The sequence below is a fragment of the Opisthocomus hoazin genome, chromosome 2, assembly GCF_030867145.1.
Source record: "Opisthocomus hoazin isolate bOpiHoa1 chromosome 2, bOpiHoa1.hap1, whole genome shotgun sequence".
NCBI lineage: Eukaryota > Metazoa > Chordata > Aves > Opisthocomiformes > Opisthocomidae > Opisthocomus > Opisthocomus hoazin.
Window position 1 is genome coordinate 24,751,176 of NC_134415.1, and position 22,297 is coordinate 24,773,472.

General features: G+C 41.4%; 1 protein-coding gene across 4 annotated transcripts in view; it reads right to left on the bottom strand.

Moving 5' to 3' along the window:
• MTA3 (metastasis associated 1 family member 3) overlaps nt 1-19,254 on the bottom strand; it is a 149,434-nt gene extending 130,180 nt beyond the window's left edge. For 2 of the 4 annotated variants that reach the window (XM_075412897.1, XM_075412899.1), the window contains exons 1-3: nt 19,155-19,254; nt 16,883-16,950; nt 14,847-14,940 (exon numbers count right to left, since the gene is read on the bottom strand). In XM_075412897.1, coding sequence (XP_075269012.1) covers nt 14,847-14,940; nt 16,883-16,950; nt 19,155-19,182 — 190 coding nt within the window. In that variant the 5' untranslated portion in view covers nt 19,183-19,254. The other 2 variants (XM_075412900.1, XM_075412898.1) reach the window with 2 other exon arrangements.
• Between the last annotated feature and the right edge of the window lie 3,043 nt (nt 19,255-22,297).

Here is a 22,297-nt window from a genome sequence, read left to right on the forward strand (position 1 = left end):
TAGAAATCTAAAGCACAATTTGTGTGGATTATGAGTCATTTAGATCGCATATTACTATTTAAAGTGTGAATCTGAGCAATTCTTCAGGTAGCAAAAAAAAAAAAACCACCAGACTGACTGGTTGTGTTTACAGGTAACAGGTACACTTACAATTCACAGAATCATAGAATGCTTTGGGTTGGAAGGGACCTTTAGAGGTCATCTAGCCCAACACACCTGCAGTGAGCAGGGACATCTTTACCTGGATCAGGTTGCTCAGAGCCCCATCCAACCTGGCCTTGAACGTTTCCAGGAATGGGGCCCCCACCACCTCTCTGGGCCACCCATTTCAGTGTCTCACCACCCTCATTGTAAAAATCTCTCCCTTCTATCTAGTCTAAATCCACCCTCCCTTAGTTTAAAACCATTACTCCTTGTTCTGTCACAACAGGCCTTGCTAAAAAGATTGTCCCACTCTTTTTCATAAGCCCCCTGTAAGTACTGAAAGACCACAATAAGGTGTTCCCACAGCCTTCTCTTCTCCAGGTTGAACAACCCCAACTCCCTCAGCCTTTCCTTGTAGGAGAGGTGCTCCAGCCCTCGGATCATTTTTGTGGCCCTGCTCTGAACCTGCTCCAACAGGTCCATGACTTCCCTGTGCTGAGGGCTCCAGAGCTGGATGCAGGACTCCAGTCGGGGTCTCACCAGAGCAGAGCAGAGGGACAGAATCCCCTCCCTTGCCCTGCTGGCCACGCTGCTTTTGATGCTGCCCAGGATACGGTTGGCTTTCTGGGCTGTGAGTGCACATTGTTGGCTCATGTCCAGCTTTTCACCCACCAGTACCCCGAAGTCCTTCTCGGCAGGGCTGCTCTCAATTCCTTCATCCTCCAGCCCGTACTGATATTGGAGGTTGCCCCGACCCATGTGCAGGACCTTGCACTTGGCCTTGTTGAACCTCATGACACACACAGGCCCACCTCTCCAGCTTGTCCACGTCCCTCTGGTTGGCATCCTGTCCTTCTGGCATGTCATCTGCAAACTTGCAGATGCACTCAAACTTGAGGGTGCACTCAATCCTGCTATGTCATTGATGAAGGTATTAAACAGCACTGGTCCCAGTACTGACCCCTGAGGGACACCACCTGTCACCAGTGTCCATCTGAACATTGAGCCGTTGACCACTGCCCTCTGGATGCGACTGACCAACCAAATCCTCATCCACCGAACAGTCCACCCATCGAATCCATATCTCTCCAATGTAGGGAGAAGGATGTTGTGAGGGACTGTGTCAAAGGCCTTACAAAAGTCCAGATAGATGACATCCATAGCTCCTCCCTTGTCCACTGATGCAGTCACTCCATCACAGAAAGCCATCAGGTTGGTCAGGCAGGACTTGCCCTTGGTGAAGAAGCGCTGGCTGTCTCGAATCACCTCCCTGTCCTCCATGTGCCTTAGTAGAGCTTCTAGGAGGATCTGTTCCATGATCTTCCCAAGCACAGAGTTGAGGCTGACAGGTCGGTAGTTTCCAGGGTCCTCCTTTCTACCCTTTTTGAAAATGGGCACAATGTTTCCCTTTTTCCAGTCACCAGGGTCTTCACCTGACTGCCATGACCTTTCAAATTTCATGGAGAGTAGCTTGACAACTACATCAGCCAGTTCCCTCAGGACTCTGGGATGCATCTCATCAGGTCCCATTGACTTGTGTTTGTTCAGGTTCCTCAAGTGGTCCTGAACCTGATCTTCCGTTTCAGTGGGAGGGGCTTTACCCCTCTGGTCCCTGTCTTGTGGTCCATTGACTCAGGAGGGGTGAGGAGAGAGATTACCAGTGAAGAATGAGGCAAAAAAAAGTTGCTGAGTACCTCAGCCTTCTCCTCATCTGTTGATACTAGGTCATCATTCTTATTCATCAGGGGACGTACACTTTCTTTAACCTTTCTTTTCTGGCTGACATACCTGTAGAAGCCCTTACTGTTATTCTTTGCATCCCTTTCCAAGTTCAGCTTCAGCCACGCCTTGGCCCTCCTGACCCCATCCCTACACAACCAGACAGCGTCCCTATGCTCCTCCCAGGATACCTGTCCCTGCTGCCACTGCCTGTGCATTTCCTTCATCCTTTAGTTTGACCAGGAGGTCTCGACTCAGCCATGCCAGTCTCTTCCCTTCCTTGCTGATTATCCAGATTCCTACTGGATAGCACAGATATACACATGACCTCTAAGGGGTTATCCAGTTTTCTGACACAATTATCCAGGTGATCCTCCCACACTACTTCATCATTATTTTTCTAAAGGAGGTCATAAAACAAAGAAATAATTAAACTGTACAGCCATTAAAAACTAATACACCACATCTACCCTTCAGTAATAAAAATTATTCTAAAACCATGTAAAAAGTTTTTCTGAGTACTTACAAGTAGTATGTTACAATAACAATTCCCAGGATGACAAGTCAGTTACCCAGTTGCTTATGTTTATCATAGGCCTGTAGCAAAAACATTTAATGAAAACCACCACAGTTTTCATTACCAGAAAACTCCACCTTCCAAAACTTGATGGATGGGTTTTTTGGATAACTGGTTTTGGAGTTTTGAGAGCAAGGAGCTCGTGGGTGGAAGGCAGGGAAGGATTACCTTCGTAAGTAGCATGAATCATGATGTGCTACATTTATTAATGTATCCTAATAAATTAAATGTGACACAAATAAATGCAAGAGTAAGCATAATAGTTTTTGAATTCTATTATTCAGCATTGCAAACTAGTTTATGACAACACTACAGAACAGAAGGGTCCCAAAGAAGCATGAAAACAATGACATGCAGACGATGGTGAAAGAGCTGGCAATTCTAATTTTTTACAATAAGGGTGGTGAAACACTGGCACAGGCTGCCCAGAGAAGTAGTGGAGGCCCCATCCATAGAAACATTCAAGGCCAGGTTGGACGGGGCTCTGAGCAACCTGATCTAGTTGAAGATGTCCCTGCTCACTGCAGGGGGGTTGGGCTAGATGACCTCTAAAGGTCCCTTCCAACCCAAAGCATTCTACGAGTCTACGATTCTATGACTGATTCCGTATCATAAATCTAAGCCAAATTTCTCCCGTCTCCCCCCTTACCTGGTTTCTGTCTCCCCTACTCAAATGCAAACTCTTCCAAATGAGAAAACATCCTGTTACAGGGCTCAAAATGTGTTTGGCCATGTGTACACCTGTGTGAAGTGCAGCAACCTGTTGCAGGATGTGTGAAGCAAGTCCTGCACAGTGTTTCTTTAAGCAGCTCGTTAGTAGCAGCAAGCAGCAGAATCAAATTTGTGCCACAGACACAGTTATTTGCAATATGATGAATATTTTCAATATCCAATTACTGGTACCCAGTCATCAGCTGAATTAGAAGCCAATTAGTAATTTTTGCAAAGTATAAATGCATTTAGAGCTGTGTTTGGAAAAAAAAGTGGAAAGTTTCAGTTCTACTCTCAAATCCAGGCTGGCAGACCACCCACAAACCAAAAGTAAACATGGGGAATCTGACATAGCCCTTGTATTTCTTGACCCAGATGACAGATTTAAAAAATTGTTTCTTGGGCAATCTGCAACAACACCCTGTAACCTGCACAAATAATTATTGGATCTGATTTTATGAAAAAGATCTGTATCTTCCATTTTGATGAGACTGATCATATTAAAAACTTTTCCCATCCCTTTCAACATTTTCATGCAGACCTCCTGCTCACAATGTCTTGTTAAAACAAGACGGTCTTTCCTTCAGAATAGGCAACAGTATGCCTGATCTAGTTAGGTAACAAGTTGTATAGTTGCCTCTCCTTAACAAAAGGCAGCGTAAATATTTAAAAAATAATTCATGTATCATGTAGAGAACTAAGAACACCAAAAATCTCTTAAGTTTTCTGTAAGAACCCAGAGTCCGCATTTAAGATCTACACTGGCATTTTCTTTCACTGCATGACAATGATAACCACAGAGCCTGAAAGATCTAAACTCGTTTTCTAACACACAATTCACATCCTCAATAGCAGGTAAACAGCTTTTCAAAATTTGTTGGCAGAGATGAAAAGGCACAGATTGTAAAAGCACTTTCCTACCCCTACTCAGAACAGCATATGATTCTGCTTATACAACACATATTATTTATCTTCTACAGTATCTCCTTCCAGAAGGGCTGTTTGTTTGATTTTTTGCTGGAAGGAACAAGTACGAAAAATAGAAGAAAGAAAAGGACCTGTATATCCTGTTCTTGAGTAAACTGAACCAAGACACATTAAAGCTCTATGTGCAGGATTTTAAAATGAAAATAATGTTATCCAAGATAATGTCTGCTTAACGCCAGTGCAGTAAGAAAGCTTTTCTGTTTATAGACCTGACAAGACAAGCAGGAAGAGGAGTTCATTCACTCTGACTGTCCGTGTAAGACTTAGAAGATAATTTTTTTTCCCCATCTTCAGCTATGCAAGAGATTTATCTCCCAGGGTATATTATTTCCTTGATGCATGCACAGAGATCTTAAGATTCTAATTAATCGGAACTTTACATATGAACTGAGAGAAGTATAGAGACAGGAATATATGTATCACTTTAAATCATTAAAACCTTTTCATTTATTAATTTTGATGCTGGTGGGAAAAACAAAGAAACAAAACCGCGTAAGAATAAACATCACATTGTATTAACTAATCAAATCTTTAATACATATGTCATTTTCATATTTTTTTATATAAATGGAAATAAAGGTCAGAAAACCAATAAAGTTTTTCTTCTACTCTCAGTATTTTGTTTTGTAGACAACACATTCACCTACCGTGTTTGTTATAGTATCAGGTAAAATATCAAAATTCACCATTTATGCACTTCACACATGCTGAACGTTCAGTATTCTGATTTCTTATTAAGAAAAAATTAAAAACAGAAAACTAGGGAAGAGCATATGAAAGTATATGAACCTAGTCACCACGTGAAGGTAAATCTAAATACAAAAGCTGTTGATATATGAAAGCCCTTTTTCTTGTATGGCACTTGGCAACTGAGTCCTTTGTCCCTTGAGGCCCTGCTGAGAACAACAGCACCAGGATTTCACTCCTGACAGCGGCATCAGCCAAAGGATCTGGCCTAAAGGAACTGTCACATAGCAAAGGGTCACAGTATCATGCAGGACTAGGTGACAGGTCACTGACCCTGCCAACACTAACAGTTTCTGCACTGGTTTAAGCCGAAACAAGGCAGCACTTTTAATACAGGAATCTGAAACATGACTCTCTTCAGCATTGTGTACCACTGTCACAATCTTTCACAGAAACAAGAACAGACAAATAAAAATTTAAGCCTATCACTTGGCATATCAAAAATGGGAAGACTGCTAATTTGTGCTGGTTTTTGATAGATGCTTAACCTGTTACACAAGCAGAAAACACACACGTACTCACATAACCTCTGGATGCATAACCCAGCAACTACACGATCCGCACAGAGAAGAAATCTTATGTACTGTGATAAATCTGCAAACGAGTTTTTGATTCAGACAGTGGGTGACAGTCAAAATGAACCACTTAGCTCCCCAAAGTATTTTAGGAATTTGATAATATAGAACAGGCTTTTATCAAAAAAAAATTTGCACTTTTTACCATGCAAACTTGTTTTGCTCATGGGAGTGATGCATTATACGTTGGTACAAAACATCTCTCTGCAGGGATCTTTGCAAAAGCATTTGTGTAGCACATCAAATTCAGAATCAAAGCAGGTTCACACTACAGATCTGCCCTTGCTCAGACAGGGTCACAAACAGTAGCAGAGGTGAAAAACAAAGTACTCAAACAGAGAAATCACATTGCCAAATAGGACAGCCATTCCAGCCATCCACTCTGATACTCCACGTGGTTCTGGGCAAGTCAAACTCAGCAAATACAGTAACTTGAAGCCTACAGCCTGTTATTTGCACAGGCTACATTTAACAGAAAGAGGGTTTACAGACAAACCACTGAAGTACTTTACAGATTAATCTTATCTCCTACTTCTACCTCTTCCATAATACCTCATGCCACATATATATATATATACTCAGCAGTACATTCATTCTCACACAGTCCTTTGCCCAAGCTAATAAGCTCCATCTCTGTCATCATGTGTGAAGTTACAAGCATGCATGAGTATTAACGAGGACAACTACTGCAGACATCATTCCACTGCATGATACAGACACTCAAGATACTGCTGGCAAGCTTTTAAACCACCAGGCCTGATCCACAATTCATACATTTAACTGCCACTGCATGATGGGAAAAAAGTCTTTCTATATTAATAGCGAGTTTACATAGTTCAGATTTGTAAATACTATAAACCACTGATTCAATTAGACTATCAGAGAACTCTCTGAAGATGTAAAATGCATCTCTAATTGGAGCTCTACAGATAAGAGATAACCTAGCAATGTTTCTGTAGTCTAGAATGTATGCCTCAGGTGCTTTGGTACAGTGTGGGTGCACTGGGGAGAAAGTGGGAAGAGTCACTTACAATTACAAGCCAAAAAAATAAAATATTAGAACCATCTGAGATTATGGAAATCTAGAAGGTGTGAAACATCTTGCTTATCTTCATGAGACAAAAATTTATGATCAATAATATCACTTTAAATGTTACCAGTATTTTGGAGGTCATCAAGAAAACAGTGTAGGATCACTGGCCTGCACAATTAAGAAACATTAAGAGGCAAGAAAGTTAGCATCTGAGAGACGAGAGTTACATATTTTCCACAAATCAGAAGAAATCCAGAAGAAGAAGTATGGTAATACTGATTCACGTATTTAAATTTGACCATGGGGAAATGAATCCTAAGGAGCACAGGAAAACAGAGAATGCACGATGCTTTGGGAGTTTTATGAATGCTGTCTCCTTACAAAAACTCAAGCGTGAAGAATTTATTTTGTGAGTAGAGCTCAGAAAAGTGGCACCTTTTGTACCCGAGTCCCTCCTTACTAAGGAAACACACTAAATAAATAATTTCAATAATCAATAAAAATAAAAGCTGAATTGCAGATATCTATTAAACAGGTTTAAGCATACATATGAACTGGAATTTTGCAGCTTTCCACTCTCCGCAGCAAACTCACAGAGTTAATTCAGATTTTGGTTTTAAGTTTGTTTTTGCATTCACAGAGATTGGCAGCAATGCATTCCAGCCTTTTAAAATACGCGTTCAGAAAATAAGATTTTTGAATTAAAAAAAAATACCTAGGTATGGCTGCCCAAAACTATAAACCTATTTTTAAGAGGTCAAAAAACAAAGCTAGCAGTTACTAGCTAGTTCATGCAAAAATTCAGATGCAGTTATACAAACCAACTGCATAAAGCAGACAGTATTTTTATATGTGCAAAACCCTGTATACCCAAACGCAGATGACATACACTTGGGTGAAAAAAAATGCATTTATGCAAGTTTTCCATCTGAGCTATGAACTCCTAAAACTATGAACTTAGTTGGAAATCCATTCATTCCATTAAGAGAAGATCATTAACATTCAAAATCTAACAAGACATTCTGCACTAAGGAAGAGTCTGAACGGCCACAGCAGTTAATAATTCCACAAGACACTCTGAGCTGACAATAAACTTGTTAAGGAGACAATATGCATTACAGTTAACTACTAATTCTAAATGTCATTCACAAAAATAAGACTCAGATATTGTCAGAAGCAAAACACTCCTCATTAATGCTGCTTTATTGCTTTTACCGTTGAGGGAAATGAAAATTCACAAGTACCCAGTTCTTGCACAAAAATCAGATGAACAAAACACGTAATTTATGAGACTACCAAAAGCACCCTTGAAAATAATTGGGAGCCTTGAGACAAGTTTCTCCTCGGCGAAAGGGATGTAATTTTGGACAACACTTGCTCTATTTCAGCAAATTCTGAATTTTTTCTACCTCTCCAAATAAATTACAAATGAAGGCATTATCTTTGGTGAACAAAGGAAAACTTCATGTTCTCTTGTCTCAGGAGACCAAAAAGGTCATGTCTTCCTCACAACCCCCTCCCATCTATTCCTAAAGCTCATTTTCAGTGAAAGTGATAGTTACATGAACATAAATATAGCTCAGCATAAGAGCTACTCTGCCGCTGATTAAAAATTTTGTTATCTGTATCATCCTTAAATGGTCCTCCTAGGGCGTGTCTCACCCACATCACAGACTCCAGGATCCCCAGAAGCAACACAACATACTTGAATTTGCTAGTGCTTAGTTTACATGTCTCTATTCGTTGACTGTAAATAAGCATACCATGTAAAATTCCAGTCTCGAGCAAAAGAGCCACTGGAACTCATTCTCCTAAAGTTTCCTGGCTTACTGTACTTGGTTTTGTCTCTGTTTACCACCCCATCTTCAAAGCAAATCCAAGCATCTTCTAATGATACGGACTTCTAAAAGACTTGTCTTTTCCTCAAAGAACAGAGGGCAAATACGCGAGGTCAAAAATAATTTTCTCCTAATTCCTGGGTACTCATCGTGGGGTGGACACAGATGACTGAGCCACAGACACTAAACTGCAAACAAACACTAGTTTATATTTACAGAAGCCTTGAGATTAACAAGGTAGTATCTCACTGAACCAGTTGTACAAGTCTGCTTACCCACTCCTCGGGCATATCTCGCAGCCAAGCTGCCTTCTTCCTTACAAATGCTCCAAGAGATTCTCCGGTCTTTGATTCCCAACCCTGCCTTTCCACTCCTTACCTACTTTCCCTCCTATTTAACATCCAGAAAAATGGTATCCTTCATCACAGGACAGTATCAATGGATCTGTTTTCTTAACAGCAAGAAGGAAAGAGACCTTCTCATCAAGTGCAACTAAAAACAAACTATAACCTGACAGGAAACCTTCCGAAAGCCACTAAATTTCATGGAAGAGCCACTTACACACTACTGCGTAAGAGATGCAAATCAACTGACTCTTGAGCTCTAAAGACATTTTTTTTGCAGCCCCCTGACCATAAATAAGACCCAAAAGGTTTTGTTTCTGTTTTATTTGCATGAAGACCAATGTAATACAATGATCTTTTCATTCACAGGATCACCTGCTAAACAGGCAGCTCTTTAAACTTCAATTCCCTTGAAAGAGCAATTAAGAACTCTCTATGCCTCCGAGCATCTACTTCTGTAGGAGGGACCTCAATCTCTACTAGCACTACCAACGAAGCACATAAACTGTCTTAATTCCCTGGAAATTGTACATAGGATACAACAACATGCTTTTTAAAAAAAGAAAAAAAAGTATGAATTATTTCAACATTTAAAATTGTTAAGGTGGAGAAAATGGCTCATATGCAATGCAAGAATTAACATTTGTCTCACATTCATTTGACCAAAGGTGCTTCTAACTAAACATAGGCTGTGGAGACCACAGGTACTCAAGGGAACTAATGGGACCCAAAGAAGAGCCAATTTAAGGTTTCAAATAAAATCTTCAGTCAAAAGATACTTTTTATGCTAAGAAATTATATGATTTAAGTAACAGGAAAAGTCTCTCATCTTAAAGTGATTTTTCAGACAAGGAATTGTGATTAAAGAAACCTTACATCCTCTATGAGTAACAGCTTTTTAGTTTGATGTACAAGAACTACTATGATGAAAAAGAACCATGACAAAAAAAACAAACACAACAAGTTTTTGGTTGTGTTATCATCTGACTGGACAAAAATAACCCAGTAATACTAGGTTATAAATGTTTTGAATTATACAGAGTCAAATATGTGACTATGAGAAAAGTACAATGAACAACACAAAGCGTTTTAGGCATTTTACTCTGGAGTTCTTCACTGAACTCTCAGGGTCTCCATACACACACACTTTTTCTTACAGACTGAATATCTGAATTGCCCTATTCCTGTTAAAGTTCTAAGTACACTTGAGAAAAGTACTGAAAAATCAAACTTTTTAAGTTATATTTCTTTGATTCTTGAAGAGGGCAGGAAACACTCATGGTTTTCCTGGAATTGGGCATTAAGAATATCACTATGCAACAGCAACCACATATTAAAAAAAAAAATGATGACATAAGAAAGGAATTCATATTTCAGATTTGTATATAGCTAGGAATAGCAACAAGTAATCTGCATTACTATTAAATATATTAAACAATATTTCTCAAGTTAAACTCATTTTCTTATGCCTCCCCTGCCAGCCTGCTGCTCTACTGAAATAAAATGCTTCCCAAAAATGAGATGGAGTATTAAAAGCTTCATTCTTTTGGATGCATCTGGAGTGCTTGCCAATTATTATGCTAACATAGACTGACAATATGCAAAATAACTGGTTTGTTCTTTTGTGGGTTTTTTTTTTCCACAAATACAAAGTATCTTTACCTAAGAGAGCTGAAAAGTAGCAAAACTGCTGCATAAAATCAAACCATTTCCAGGACTACTGGAACATTCTTTATGTTAATATACAAAATAGGCTCTCAGGTTTTATTTGTAAAGCACTTCGAGATCTTTTAATGGGAACTATAAAAATGTATTGGTATATTAAATATTTTTCACCAACCTTAATAAGAACTTTTAATAAGAGCATTACTTTACAGATAAAGAAACTAAAGTACAGAGAGAATACTTGATTTATTTCCGATCACAACAGATCAGTATCATACCAAGGTCAGAAATGAGTACAGACTCCAACTGTTCAGCAGAAATCACTAGACCACTAGCAGGACTTTTCCCTTCTTCCTAGAAATCTATCACGTACAAAAATTCTGTAGCAGAAACACCATTTTGCAAAGCAATGTGACATGTAATGTGACTGTTACAAGAGCCAAAGGTTAAGAAAAGTCCTAAAAAAAGTGCAATAATGAGAGGTAAAGCTAGTTAGTGACCTCTACAAAGAACAACTGAAATTGAAAAAAGGAGATTTTTGACTACAGCTTCTGTAATCTGGAAAAGTCTCAGCTTTACCTTTGATCTCTCAGTCCCTGAAACCAATATGGCTCAGCGTTTTTTTTAAATTGGCTCCTGTCTCATTCACAAGAGCATCAATTTTGTTCATGAGAAGAAAAACACATAGTGCACAGGCTTTACCATAGGCCAAGAAAAATTCTGGGTATTTAGGAGCTCAGCACATCTAAGTCAAAGCAAACTCTCTAAATATATTAGAAGACAAAGGCCTCTGACAACAGGAATTTTTTTTATATCCTTCTCAGTTGGTTGACTAGGCAAAAGCTGTTTGAGGAGTTGCAGTAAGAGAATGACTTCAGACTTAGTATTACATGATAGCACATGAGCAGACAAAGAATTTAAAATGTAAAGAACTGTAAAAAATGGCATCATGCACTCAGGTACCCTACTCAGCTTCAAGAAAGTAATAGTGCATACATTTAATACAACAGAAGAAAATACAAAGACGAGCCCTTCACTGTAACCCAAACCCAATGCTGGCACAGAGCTCGTATAGTCCCCACTCACCAGCTATTAAAACCTTGCCCTAAAATACATCAACTCCACTTTATTAGATAAAGCATCATCTCAATTTTATAGATCCAGCTACAGTTGGCAATCTCTCATTCAATCACACCTTTTGGTTAGAAAATATCTCTGAGCCACCCCTTTATGTTTGCTTCACCCATTTTAATGAGCTGGGTGTTTTTGTTCCATCTCTCTAAGGTCATTTGCTTACGTACTTCAGTCATCTGTTGCAACAGCTCTTGTACTGCTTGCCGTCTTCTATTCATCTCTTTTCCTTCTTTTCCCCATAAAGTAAGCCTTGCTCTGTTGCACGAAGAAACAAACGACCCCCTCACAGTGACCCTATGGTAATCGCTACAACCCAAGAGCTGGTGGGTGTTAACACTCCAGCAGAACTCCCCTACTCAGTTCCAGAGGCTGCACAGAATCAAGAAGCTAATCTTGGCCAGTATTTTGTTTTGGCTTTCAAGTTGGCTTTATCACAAACTCTATTTTACAGCAACAGAAATCAAAGGGAAGAAAAAATGTAATGTCTTCAAGGGCCCATAAAACATTCCTAACCCCTGGATTTCAGTAGCTACAGTCAGCTTACAGAACTATTCCCAGATCTGGACTGACTTTATACACGAAGCTGGGGGACAGATAAAAATGCTCATTAATTAACTTCGATGAGAAACACTAGAGAAAAAATGGAGGAAATGCAATTTCCTTACAGATTAGTGTCAGATGCTTTGGAATCAAGGGAACTTCTCTGTACCTGAGTATTTTTAGAATGCCCTAAGGAAAACTCTATTTCCTTCTCCCCCCCCCACCTTTCTTTTCATATCCTGAAACTTTTTTGAAGACAACTTAAAATACAAACAAAACCCAAAAAAACAGTATATTGACTCTTTACCAGTGATAGTGTCACAGACTTATTTCATTCAATTTTTCCCAAATGGTCTTTAAAATTGTTTTGAAACTTTTTAAGAACAAATTTTCAGTAACATGAAAGTTCAAAAATATTTTCAAACGAAGGTATTTTCTTCTCTTATTAAATGGGACCATACCTCTATCACAAAATGCAACCTTCAGAAATTGAAGTGTCACACAAAAAAACTCAATCTCTACCTGACAAAATCTTCAAAATCGCATTACTCAGGACAGTTTTGTGTCTCAAAGAAAAAAAATAATTGCTAGCAATATAAAATGTCATTAGAAAAGATCAAGCAAATCTTTTTCTCTAGACATGTACACTGGAGTAACCAGAGACTGAACTGGAATTTCCAGTCCATAAGAAACTTCCAGCATTTATTTTATAACAAATCAGGTAGAACATGTTAAACATCAACATGTTTAGCTATATAAAACACTCCCAAAACATTTAATTCATAAATATACAAATATTTTGTTTACATATATCATATTTTTAAACAGAACACTGTGGTATTTCAGAATCAAAACATTTAAATTGATTTGACATTTAACTACATCTGCTGTATGAGCTGTATGAAGATCCAAGCGAACAATCCCTCACTATGTGCCGTCCCCTGTAACCGTAATATATATTTCATAAGATAACTTAGCTGTACAAATTCCACAGATCGGTCAGAAAGACACCATTACGTACAGAGAAAACGTCCACAGAGAAACCTAATCCGTAACAATGCTGCGTTAAAAGACTTCTGACCTGTGAGACAGAGGCATTCTAAAGATGCTTGTTGAATCAGCTAGAAATTACATTTCTGTTTTCTCACTAGAAAACAGCAAGAGAATCTCAACAGAGAAAACGTGATGGAAGATTCCACGGTACTTCTACTGACACTAGCAAATCCCTACTATGCTATAGTGGAAGAGCAACAGACCGTCAACAAGTCCTTTATATCAAAGTGCTGACAACATGGCAACCTGAAACTCACAGAGGAAACAGAAAAATCTTATTCACTTCTCCAGATCAAATGATGCCCACAGAACTAACACACCCTCTTCTAAAAAATAAATCAGCCCAAAAAATTTACAAGATCCATGCTTTCAAAATCAAATAAAAAAAAAATTTTCCAGTAAAATTGTTCTCCTTTTCATCCTTCTCTGCCCCCTCCACTACAAAAGGAAAACAAAAATATGTGGCGAAAAGCTTAGTGAAGTTCACTGAAAAGTTCTGTATTTCTATACATTTCATATGGAAGAGCTCAAAAACATGTAATGATTGTGCAGGCAGACTACCATAAAATAGGTCACCAACAATTAGAAAGCATACCCAAATATTTTAGAAAAACATTTAAATAAATCGTTCCCTTAGAACATAAGCAAGATGTACCTTCTTTCTTTAAAACCCAAGCCAGTACTTCACACTACATACTCAAATCTCCTCTACTTCTCTAGGGCCAATGAAAGCACAAAATAAAAGCCAAAACCTGGCTGTTCCTCTTCACTAACGGTACTTGTATGAGTAAAATTATCAGAATTTGACGTTAAACAAACTGTAAGAGGTTTTTTTTTAAGTGCCTAACTACTTCACCATGTAGCTGCACACAAAATATGGCATGAGGTAATGTCTTTAAAGAGATTAATCCCAATAAATCACAGAACAGAGATTCATAATCCCTATGTCACTTATTCACATCTTAATTTTGAAAACTCAAGTATCAGTTACAATCAAAACATTATTTAGCAGTATATGGCAAGAAATTTACCAGATGTTGACGTATTTAACACTTCAGTTACTTACAAACATGAGTGCAATATTTTGCAAATAACTATTTTCTCAAACATCTCAGTTTTTCAGGTTCTGTTTTTGTCTTCAGAACTATATTTTTAAAGTTATGGGAAACTATCATATTGCAGTTGTAGAGATCAAATGGCAACTACCAAAAAAAGTTAAGTTCATGATGCAAATGGGTCTTTTTTCCCCTATTACCACTTGTTGTTTTTCTGAAAAAGCAACGAGAAGACACTACTGTTTTACTGCTTAATAGCTACATTTAGCATAAATGCACATAACAGCTATTTTTAAATCTCCAGTGATTTTCAGTCTTCAATGATACATTCTGTTCTTTACTGTATGCAATACACATTTATGTCTCACTCAAAAAAGTCAAATCAAATCCTCAGGAACACTCTTAAGCTTAAATCGACTTACACCCAAGATTTACTTCTGACATAAAACCAGAAATATAACTGTATTTTCGAGATGAAAAAAATATATATATATTATTTTTTTTTTTCAAATGCAGACTTTCAATCACTCTAATACAACTTAAGTCCCAGAAGCAACTACTAGGAACAGGGCCAGTACCATATAATGATAAGCAACTAACTGAATATTAATTCATGCCCAATATAAATATATATTCTACGTGCCAAAGAAATGCAGTTTTAAGTAGCTGCAGAAACGGAACAGGCTGTGATAGAACGCAAAAACACCCTATACAATCTACTTACTAGCATGCTTATCTGCAAGCATTATAAGGCTGTTTGAAATATCTCTTCGCCTGTAAAAACACACCACTTTTGCTTCCACGTTTCCATTGGCAGTCTACAAAAGAAAGATAAATCAAGTCAGAATGCATCCTTCCTCAGCTGAGTAATACAAATTAAATGCCCTCTGCTTCCAATTTTCTCTCCTATTAGTTATTCTCACATGATCAGTCAAGGCTGAAACCAACAGGACTACTTAAGTAACTAAAAACTGCCTGACACAGGCCAATATCAATTTCAGATAACAGTATTGATTATAAATATTTAGCCCTAAGAATTTATGTATTACACATCTGTTTAGAGATGTAACGTCAGTATCATGTTAGCATAAGAATCCTTAAGAAATATTAGAAGCTTGTGAACATTTCTTTGCAACCCAGCTTTAGACAGAAATATATATTTCAAAGTACTCAGGCATTTTTTCCTGAATCATATTTAATATAACATGGTTTACTTCCTAAGATATTAGATTATTAGATATGAGATCTATTTAGTTCACAGTTGTTTTCATGACTTACCACAGCGATCACGCTCTTTAGCCTGATAATGTAAAGAATCGACTAATATTTGAAGAACTGTACACTCTCTCTTGTTATGAAAAGTACATAATTAGTTCATTACCTTGAGTTACTTATTTAAAACTCACGATGTGGCACGAAAAAATATTGTTTTAATTAAGTTTCTTACAAAAAAAGAAAGCATCTTATCTCCAGTAAAATGATAACCATAGCATTTCATTACGTATTTGCACAAGATCTGCATGTTTGCTCAATGCCTTTAACACATGATAGCACATAATTCATAATTAAGGTACCCACACTATATCTTCTAAACTCTCTTTATAAAAAAAACAAAAACAAAACAACACAAAAATCAATACATGACTCTGCTCTACCATCCACAAGTGAGATTAAATTATAGCAATCCAGTTTAAAGATAATAAACATTACATTCAGAACATAATTGGAATCACTTCAATTACTGTAAATAAAAAATATTATTCTCCAATAAAAGTCCAAAATTATTTCCCATGCACAAGTTCAGTGGATGTTGTGCTGGACAGCACTAACAGGTAATGTGGTTGATGTCTGCTATGGAGTAGTGTTATATTCCATTAATAAGCAGAAAATCATTTGCAGGTCACCAATTTTTAATTTACTTTCTAACCACAGGAAAAAAAAAAAATCTTTATTATTATTTACATCACAATAGGCATTTTGATCATTAACTTCTGACATAATGTATCAATAAGTTCTAATATTGCTTGACTGATAGTAAAAATATGCCATACTAAAAAAAAAAAACCAAAACAAACAAACAAATAAAAAAACCCCCACACCACTCTTAGTACAAGAATGAAGAAAAATAATCATGTTTTCCCCAAAGTGACATTCTGAAAAGCCTCCATTCTTTATAAAAACGCACTCAGGATAAAGACGGAGAACACAGTCTCTATTTCTATTCAAAAGCCAATCCTCCATTCACAGCTCCCAATAAGCAAAGCAATAAACAGCCACAGAAGTCACATATTCTGTTATCTGATCACTGCAAAGCCTCACTGATACCTACTAGGTCTTTACACACACATCCAAAAGCAGACATGTTACATGACTGCTATCATTCCAGATGGATTCACAGTGTCATCATCACACAGAGAATTAAACACATTCATTTCCTCCAGCGTTCGTATGATTAGTTTGAAAATTTTTACAGCAGAGTACTCCTGTTCACCAGAAACGATAAACTGGGTGTTTCCTTAGATAATGGGGCAAAATTACACGTTATCACATAGCAAGATTTCAGTAACTGAAACATACACAAAATACACAGAAAATCTCAAGAAAGAATCAAAAAAAAAAAAAAACACCCACAAAAAAACCCCTACACCCACACAGAAAATTCTACAATAGAAATGTTATGGGATGGAAATCATTCTCAGTTTTCGAAAAGTGCACCAACTGTTATCAAAGGTTAAGCAAGAATCTTAGATACTTGTGTACCTTGTTAAGTTCTTCAATTCTCCTAATGAGATATGGATTGCTGGAAGAATTTTCAAAATAAACATAATCTGCAATGAAAAAAAAGGAAAGACATCAAAACATCAAAAAATAATATGGAAAAGCGTATCATTATTAGTGCAAATATTTTCTTCTAAACCTAGAAGCTGTTAAAAAAATTGAGATTTCTCAGTAAATATTAAGACAGTAAAGTATTTCTATACTGAGATTTAATATAATTTGTTCCTAAATTCTGGTTGTAACTGCACTGCATGTGCTTTAACAATTACGCTGAAATAAAGTTAAATGTCTTGTGTTGGAGCTTACATTGTAATTCAGTAATCCACACACCTCATAAATCTTGATATAAAACCAGCAGTTTCTCACAATCGATTAGGGAAGATTTAAGAATCGAGTGCTTTAGTGAGTTTCTATATCATGAAGATAAATATTTCTATAAGACCTGCTACCTCACATTTATTATCGGTGCTGTGGTGGTAAAGTTGTCCGAATGAGCAATGTACCTTTTATGACACTTGCTTTTGTTGTCATCTTTGTCCAGTAACATGCAAACTATGTTAAGCAGTAACAGTCACGAGGTTCACAAGGTTCTTTCAGGACAAAGCCTCTTCTAGCATCATTAATATAAAAATATTTTCATAGAGTATACGGACGTTTACTCATATCCTTAAAACTGCTCTCATGCAACATACAAAGAACTGACACGCAGCGCATCTCCTTCAGTAGTTTTCTCAAAACTTGTTTTTGTCAAAAGTGCCCATCAAATGCTAACCACGTTTTACATTTGACTCCTGCACCACGCACCTTGCCAACTTGGAAAAATTGGGTTGAGGGACTGTAACGATGTACAAAACTCTTCTGCAATGCTTTGACCCTACTTTACAGTGAAACTGAGCCTTAAGTAGCTCATCAGGCTCTAAAGAAAGAATACCACCCCTGGATACTACTGTTAATTGCTCATTAAGATTACAACGAAAAAATTGAGAACTGATGACCTAAGAAGCAAACCCTACGCAGACTCCAACAGCGCTGCTCAGAGGATTACTTTCATGAGCAAAGGCCGACGGGATTACCATCTAAACGCCGTAATGAAGGAGTACACGGACAGACCATTTGTGGCTGTATCAGCATATCCCAAAGCAGAGGTGGAAAGAGATCTGAACTGCCACCCCTCCTTTCCTCGCACCTTCCCCCTCACCTTAGGAGGGAGCAAGGCAGCAACAAGCCACTTTCGAGCATCAAGTACCAAAAACCGAAGGCGAGGGGTGCACCTGAGCCAGGGCGCCAGGAACCTGCCTCGCTGACTCCGGGAGGGAGGGAGGGCAGCAAAAAGTTACCGGTGCCTCTTTCCACGGACCGGGGGTGGGAAGAGCCACGCTCGCTGTGCTTTTACCCCCCAGGTACCCCCACCCGCCTTCGCCCAGCGCGAAGCAGCCGGGCATCGGCGCGCCCCTCGGGGGTCACGTCGGTAAGCGGGAAAGCTGACAGGAATCCCCCGGCCGCGCAGCCGGATTTATTAGCCGCCCCGGGGAGACGAAGGAACGCGTGGACAAACTCCGCCGTTAACGGGAGGGAGCGGGGGCAGCGTAGCGCGGCGGAGGCACGCGCCGCCGGGCCCACCTCGGGGCGGCCGCCAGCTGCCCGCGCCGCGCCACGCCGCCCGGGCCCGCCAGGCCGCAGCGACGGCAGGGCCGGCCCGGGCCGAGGCGGGCCCCCGGGCCGGGGGCGCACGGCCCCGGTAGGCCGCCGCCGGCTCGCCTCGCAGGAGGGCCAGCCTGCTGCGGTGTGCTGCCTCGGCGGGTGGCGGGGCCGGGCGGCCCCTTCGCCGCTCGCCGAGGGAAGGCGCGAAGGGAGGCCGTGCCCGGCCCGCGCCGCGCCGAGGGGGCAGGAAGCCGGCGCCGCTCCCCCCTTCCCCGCGGAGGGCGGCGCTGCCCTTCTCCTCGGCGGCGGGGGCCGGCCTCCCACCCTGCGCACGGGGCTGGCGGGGGAGGAACCTGCGTCCTCCCCCTCCGCCCCGCGGAAGGCCCGGCGGCCCCTTTGCCGGGACCGGCTGCCGCCTCCCGCCCGGGCCTGGCCGCCCCGCTCGGGGCCACGGGCTGGCCGCGACAGGCGGAAGGGGCCAGCGCGTCTCTCTTCACCCCGGCGCGGTGCGCACAGCCCGCGGCTCGGCGCGGCCCCCCCGGCCGAGCCCCGACCCCGCTGCCGGGCGCGGGGCCCCCCGGCGCCGGGCGGGCGCCGCCGCGTCCCCACATACCTCCCACTCGGTACATGTTGGCCGCCATGTCTGCGCTCTGCGCCCTCCTCCTCCTCCCGCCGCCTCCGCCGGGCCGGGCTGGGCGAGGAGGGAGCGGCTCCCGCGGCCCCCCCGCCCCGCGCTCGCCCCCACCCTGCGCCACCCCTCCCCGCCCGGGCGCAGGACACAGCGCCGCGCCTCGCGGGGCCGTTGCCGCCGCGGCCGATTCCGGAGCTGCCCGGTGGGGAAGGGGTTAAACAGCCGCCCCCCGCTGCCTCCCTCCCTCCGCGCACCGGCCCCGGGGCGGGCCGCAGGCAGGGGCCGCCGGGCCGGCCGCAGGTGGGGCCGCCCGAGCGGGGCCTGGGGCCGCGGCGAGGCGTTGGCGTGGGGGAGGTGCGGGGCCGCGGCTCCCCGCGCCCGGGAGGTGCCTCACCGCGCAGCGAGCGCTGCCCGCCATGCCCCGCAGCCCCCTCCCGCCCCCCGACATTCTGCGGGCTCCGAAACTCGGGAGCCCCGCGCTGCCGGGAAGAAGCGGGTGACGGGGTCTCCCACCGCCTCGCCAGGCCCCTCGGGGCCGGGGGCAGGTCTGGTGGCTGCCGCTGCACCGGCGCCGCTTCGCCTCCGAGGAGTCTCTCCCAGTCACAGCCCCGAGGAAGCTCCCTGCGCTGGGGTGCTCGCAACAGCTGTTGGCGGCCGGTCCGGCGGCTCCCTCGGGGGGGGGGGGGGGGGAATGTCACGGCGGGTCCCCGGGCCGCCCGGAGCAGGCAGCGTGCTGGCGGCAGGCGGGGGAACGCGACTACGGCAGAACAAAAATCAATCTAACTCTCGTCCCGGCGTCGGGAAGTGTCGAAGGGGATGCTCGCAAATCATCTGGGGAGAGGGATGCTTCAAAAACACCGATGCTGGTGTCACGCAAAGCCGCATCTAGGCAAAGTTCACACCACCACGAGCAATCCGTACGCTTTGCGAACAAATTGACCCTGCTCTCGGATGCTTCCTTGGGAGGGAGGTGGTTTTTGTCATTTTCTTGCAAGGAAGGTGATGATTTATTGGTTTCACGTCCTGGATTTTTGTGCGTGTAGCTTGAGCATTACCAATCTAACATTTCGCTTCATTCTGAGCTGCAGGAATACGCGTTGATTAGAAGGAGGATGAACTTCCCTGGTGCTTCAAGTGATCATACGCTGTCTTCCCTTTCGCCCTTCAATTGAATCTGGGACTATTAGGTTAAGATTTCTTCTTCTTTTAGGGCATTTTAATTTCCCAGGTGGCTACTTTGTGTCAAACAGGCAACCAAGTACCAAATGTGTGAAGTAGGCAGATGATACAGTGATTTAGGCGTCTTGAAGAAACAGCATCACATTCATGCATTGGAAGGAAGAATCAGAAGTCTCCCTCTGTTCTGTCTCCTGACAAGAACATCTGTGGGAGCTGAAAAGAAAGTCTGCAGAAACTCATTGGGAAGTAGCACCTCTATCCAGCTGGTTATTTCTAGAGGCACAATAACACTACCTTAGCAGAGACCTAAATATAAATAGCTAAAAGTTAAATTAGGTGTTATTCTTTCTCTTGTGGTTTACTGCTTGATAAATGAAACAGGTTAAACTTTCAAGGCAAGAGAACAGTTAATTCAAATAGTTGGCTTGTCACAGTCATTATCAATTAAACAACATGCCTCCAAGCTCTTTTCCTCAGCTGAAGACCGCACTGCGACATGAGAGGAATTTCCCATGCTTTGTAGTTTACAGTTTACCCTCATCCAGCAAGGAGCGGATTTCGACAGAAACAGACTCTCACTTCCATCATCTGAAAGCATGGCCTATGGAAAAGGAAGGCAGCTCCTGAAGATACAGAATTCACCTCTCGAAAACATGAGAGAGCAGCCTAGGAAAGCCCGTGGTCCCAGCCTGCCCCTTCAGATTGAGAGCCTGAAAATATTAATGAAAAAACCCTTTATTTACAGTTGCCCAACTAAGGCATGTATCACAGACCAGATAAATAATGACGTTTATATACTTTAGTACTGAATCACCCAGCCTTATTATTCACATTAAACCAGTTCATATAGCCAAGACAGGACAACCTGTATGGTGTCATGCTGCTGTATTTGCATAGTTTGAAGTCACTGCTGCAAGCTGAGGGAGGTCGCAGGCACAGCTATCGGTGGCTGGGTGCTGAGTTGCAGGACTGGCAGTACGGTTTACTTTGATGTAATGTATACAAAAGCTTGGATACAGTTTATTTTCTGTCCTTAGTGCATGGAATGAGAAAAATTAAAGTTATATAAACATCTTCATTTTTCTAGATTAATTATCATGGAAAACTCTTGTCTCAATCACAACTTTGTTGATAAAAATAATTCAGATAGAGCTTTGTCTTAACCTGGTAAATGAACTGTATTCAGCTACAGACTGACAAGACTTGTGTTGTTCAAAAGAAAACACATTACTGTGGCAAATTAAAGTTGCAAAATAGATTACTCCTGTTAAAGACACAGATTACCCGAGAACTTCATTTCACAACTTTTTTTTTGTTGTGCCATCCTGAGAAGCCCGTCATTCTTCCTCATACTCCTCCAAAAATAGCCAAGAAAAGAATAGAGTGTAAAGGATCATTTTAAAACATAGACCAGTTCCCTGGTCCAGGCTCACCAGCTGCCCCCACAACGAGCTAGATCAGCAGTACTGCAGGAGATGGAGATGAGGCATGCCAAGAGCAGGGCTGTCTGAGGACCTTTCACGGTATTACCAACAGAGTGCCTATCGACTTGTCCAGTCCGCGCTCTCTTTATTGGCTTTTTCACTTTAGCATTATCAGCTGGATCTGAATCATGTTTATTACATACCTATTAAGCTGACTGGAGCTATAGAATTTTCTTACTATATTTAAAAAAATGCAATGATGAGATACATTTTTTTTCATTAGGAATAATAAAAAAAGTTTCACTTTTTCATCATAGTCAGTTTAAGGTTTCTCATGTGTGGAGCTGATTGGACAAAGGGAATGGGAATGTGCTATCGGAGAATTCTATTCCTGAATTTTCCTTTTTAATTCCCTATAGCTTTTCAGAGACCAAAAGTTGTGTTCAGCCAGTGGCAGAACTCTGGCTTTTCACGTTAGTTCAGAGGTTTTAAGATAAATCCTTAAGGGCTCGCATCAGACAC